Source organism: Acanthisitta chloris, unplaced genomic scaffold (genome assembly GCF_000695815.1).
Source record: "Acanthisitta chloris isolate BGI_N310 unplaced genomic scaffold, ASM69581v1 scaffold33474, whole genome shotgun sequence".
Lineage (NCBI taxonomy): Eukaryota > Metazoa > Chordata > Aves > Passeriformes > Acanthisittidae > Acanthisitta > Acanthisitta chloris.
The window spans coordinates 1-3,590 of record NW_008671537.1 but is presented as its reverse complement, the minus strand read 5'-3'; the positions used below and the strand labels follow the sequence as shown (position 1 = coordinate 3,590).

The following is a 3,590-nucleotide window of genomic DNA, read 5'->3' as shown; positions in this document are numbered from 1 at the left end:
TGTGTGTAGGAGAGGAGTGTTGGGAAGTCTGTGTGTAGGAAGAGGAGCCCCAGCCAGACCTCAGTGCTGAGCTGGGATCGTGTCCCCACCAGGGACTCACACAGCCCCTGGCTGTGCCTGGTTTGTTGGGGCACAGGGTGGGTTGCTGCTCCACAGGTGGGAGGGAACCGTTTTGGCAGCTGGTGGGGTGTTCCCAGCCTGATGTCCCACGCCTGAATAGCACGTGTTGTGCAAGCCACTGCTTTTCCCTTTCAGTTCATTAGTCACCCATGGCAGGATTAGGGCCTCCCCTTTTATCGTGCTGCAGCTTCCCACCCTGCCAGGAGCTGGGAACAGCCGCCAGCTCAGGCTGCATAAATCCACCCTGTGTTTTGCACGTTTCAGTGGTGATGAACTGACTGGTGAGCAGTTCAAGGAGCAGCCCATCAACTCCCAGCATGGTCACGACTGCTGGATCTTGGACTCCTCACACTGCACCCAGCCCCCAGCCAGCCTGGGGTGTAGCAGGCACCGTGGAGTCCTTGTTAGAGCAGAAAGTTTAGGAAAGCACATGCAGGACCCATTCAGGTGGTAGCAGTTCTGACCCCAAAACCACTAGCAGCAGCCAGGATAGGAAGGACACGTTGTCAGCAACATCCTGGCCGGGCCAGCACAAATGCTGCTGCGACAGCTCCACCCTGACCTTGCCAGAGGGATTTGAGGTTTTCCCGGATCTGCTGGGTGAGAAGGGCCCTGCAGCAGGGAACTGGCAGAGGAGAGGCGACGGCTCCCACCCGCCAGCCTTTCCCTTCTCACTAGCATCACCGTGCGGCCGCCGCGCCCGCCGGCAGGCACAGCCTCACCCCGGCACTGCCTTGGAACACTGTTACTACAAACCAAACTGTGCTTTTATTAACTCTAAGGGAACCAAAGGGAAGAGGTGCTCCTTCAGCACTCAAACCGCAGCAGTTTAACCTGCTGCAGGGAACTTCTGCCTTTCGTCCTCCTGCTTGTGCCTCCGCAGTAGTTGTCTCTTCCCCTCGAAGAGCACGATGCCAGCAGCGATTGCAGAGTTCAGGCTCTCCACACCTGGCACCACGGGGATGACCAGTCTCTTGCCCCTCGTGCTGGCTGCGAGGTGGAGTGCGTCCAGACTCACACCATGGGTCTCCCCACCGATCACCACTGCCACTGGAGCCTGTGCCCAGTGCTCGTAGTAATACTGCGTGGCCAGCTCTGGGAGACCTGCTGCTTCCTCCTCATCCTCGGGAGCAGCCTTGGGTCTGGATTTCACAGGAGCTTCTGAGCTGCCAGGAGCAGAGCCAGCCCCACCAGCTCCTCCTGGCGCTGACGTGGTCTTGGCCCGAGTGGTTGGATCTTTGTTGTCGGCCACGCAGACCTGGATGCCATCAGGAAGGTTGCTGGGAACAGATTCCCAGTCCAGGTTGGCGATGATGGGCAGACGAAAATGAGCCCCCATTCCTGCACGGAGCACCTTTGGCTCCCATGGATCCACACAGCCTGAGAATCATAGAATCACAGAATCAACCAGGTTGGAAGAGACCTCCAAGATCATCCAGTCCAACCCTACCATGGTCACTAGACCATGGCACTAAGTGCCACATCCAGTCTCAGCTTGAAAACCTCCAGGGATGGTGAATCCACCACCTCCCTGGGCAGCTCATTCCAATGCCTGATCACTCTCTCCATAAAAAATCTCTTCCTGATAGCCAACCTAACCCTCCCCTGGCAGAGCTTGAGTCTGTGCAGAAGAAGAAGAAAGGGAGGAAAACAGCAGCAGTGAAGGAACTCCCTCAAAGATGGGATTCATCAGCCACTGCTTCCCACAGCAAATCACATCTGTCCTGGGCACTGCTTACAAACTCCTGGGACATCTTCAAGCACCTCATTCCCTGCATTACCCCCAGATTACTCAAACTAAACTTCTTGCCTCTTACCTTTGGTGATGAGCACTTTCTCACAACCTGCTCCTGCTGCAGATCTCAGAATGGTCCCCAGGTTCCCTGGATCTCGGACGTTGTCGCAGATGAGGAGCAGTGGCAAGGAGTTGGTGAGCTGAGCAGCAGGGTAAGACATCTTGGTATGGTCAGGCTTGGAGAAGATGCCTGAGGAGACAAAATGTGACATGTTTCTGACTGACCCACCACAAGGAGAGGGCTGGCTTTGAGTTGCTAGCCCAAATCTCACTGCAGATGTGCTGTAGGAAGCGTTAGGAAAAGCACTGCCCAAGAGAAGTTTGAAAGGAGTTTGTCATTTTACAAGGAAAACTATTTCCCAGCAGGGCTGTAACAAGGTTCTACAAAAAACAAGTGCCAGCACCTTCAGTGTGCTCTAGGAGCCACATTCAGTTATCACAGCAGGCCAAATAAAAGGGAATTTTCCCAGTTACACCACTATTGACACACTATTGGAATGTCTAGGGGAAGGTCATGAAGAGAAAGTCATTACCTACATCCTAAGTGTGAAATGTTTCCCTTTGAGCAGCTTTGTGACTGTTTCTGAGGCAACTTACCTAGAAGCCCCTGAGGAGTTACGAGGTCAGACCAGGTCTTAATGTCTTCAAACTTCACCTTAACCAAGCTGGCTCGTTTTATCTCTGCCTCAGGCAGCAACTTCAGGTGCTCCAAGGTGCTGAAAAACAGAGTCTGTGGCACAGCTCCTGCTTCCAGTGCATCCTTGATCAGCCTGTGACCCTCCAGTAGAACCTTCCCGTGATTATCCCGAAACTTCTTTGACTTGGCTATAGTCACCACTTTTCTGTGGAGAAGTTAATCACAGAGAATGGCTGTGATGCAGACAACACTTTCATTCTGACCTTTGCCAGCCACCCAGAGCTTCACTTGGAAGTCACAAAGATAACCACAGTGATAGCCAGAAGTAGACTGAAAACAGGAATTGAACAGTTAAAGCTGAAAGTATAAAGAATAGTTGTACTAATAGTACTATTTTAGCGTAGTTAGCAAAATAGTAAGGATTGCATAGTATAGACAAGAAGCTTCACCTCTCCTAGGAGAGAAGGCTGAGAGAGTTGTGACTCTCCAGCCTGGAGAAGAGAAGGCTCTGGGGTGATCTTATATCACCTTTCAGTATTTACAGGGGCTCCAAGAGAGTGAGAGAAGGACTTTGGACAAGGGCCTGGAGTGACAGGACCAGGGGGAATACCTTCACACTGCTAGAGGACAGGGTTAGATGGGATACTGGGGAGAAATTCTTCCCAGTGAGTTGCCCAGAGAAGCTGTGGCTGCTCCATCCCTGGTAAGTGTTCCAGATAGTTCCGATGGGGCCTGGAGCAGCGTGGGCTGACGGATGGTCTCCCTGCCCATGGCACGGGGGACGAACAAGATTCGCTTTAAGGTCCTTCCAACCCAAACCATTCCATAATCCTACGACCCTCCTGGAGACCTCCAGCCTGGCTGTACCTGGCAGTGAGTACCAACCGAACCCCGCAAGGTCGGAATATCCCTCCCACCGCGCAGAGGTGACCCAGGGCAGTTCCACGGTTCCCCGAGCGGGACAGCCCCGCGCTCACCCCAGCCTGCGGTCCCCGGGCGCTGCCTTCTCGTACCACAGTCCGGGCGCGGCCGCGCTGC

General features: G+C 53.9%; 1 protein-coding gene across 1 annotated transcript; it reads right to left on the bottom strand.

The window, feature by feature from the left end:
• Positions 1–949: 949 nt before the first annotated feature.
• On the bottom strand, positions 950–3,585 carry RNMTL1 (RNA methyltransferase like 1; the record flags this gene model as incomplete). The annotated part of the gene is made up of 4 exons (XM_009074140.1): positions 950–1,500; positions 1,938–2,105; positions 2,513–2,757; positions 3,530–3,585. Coding segments are annotated over 4 exons (1,020 nt in total), but the record flags the coding sequence as incomplete, so codon positions are not given.
• Positions 3,586–3,590: the final 5 nt, after the last annotated feature.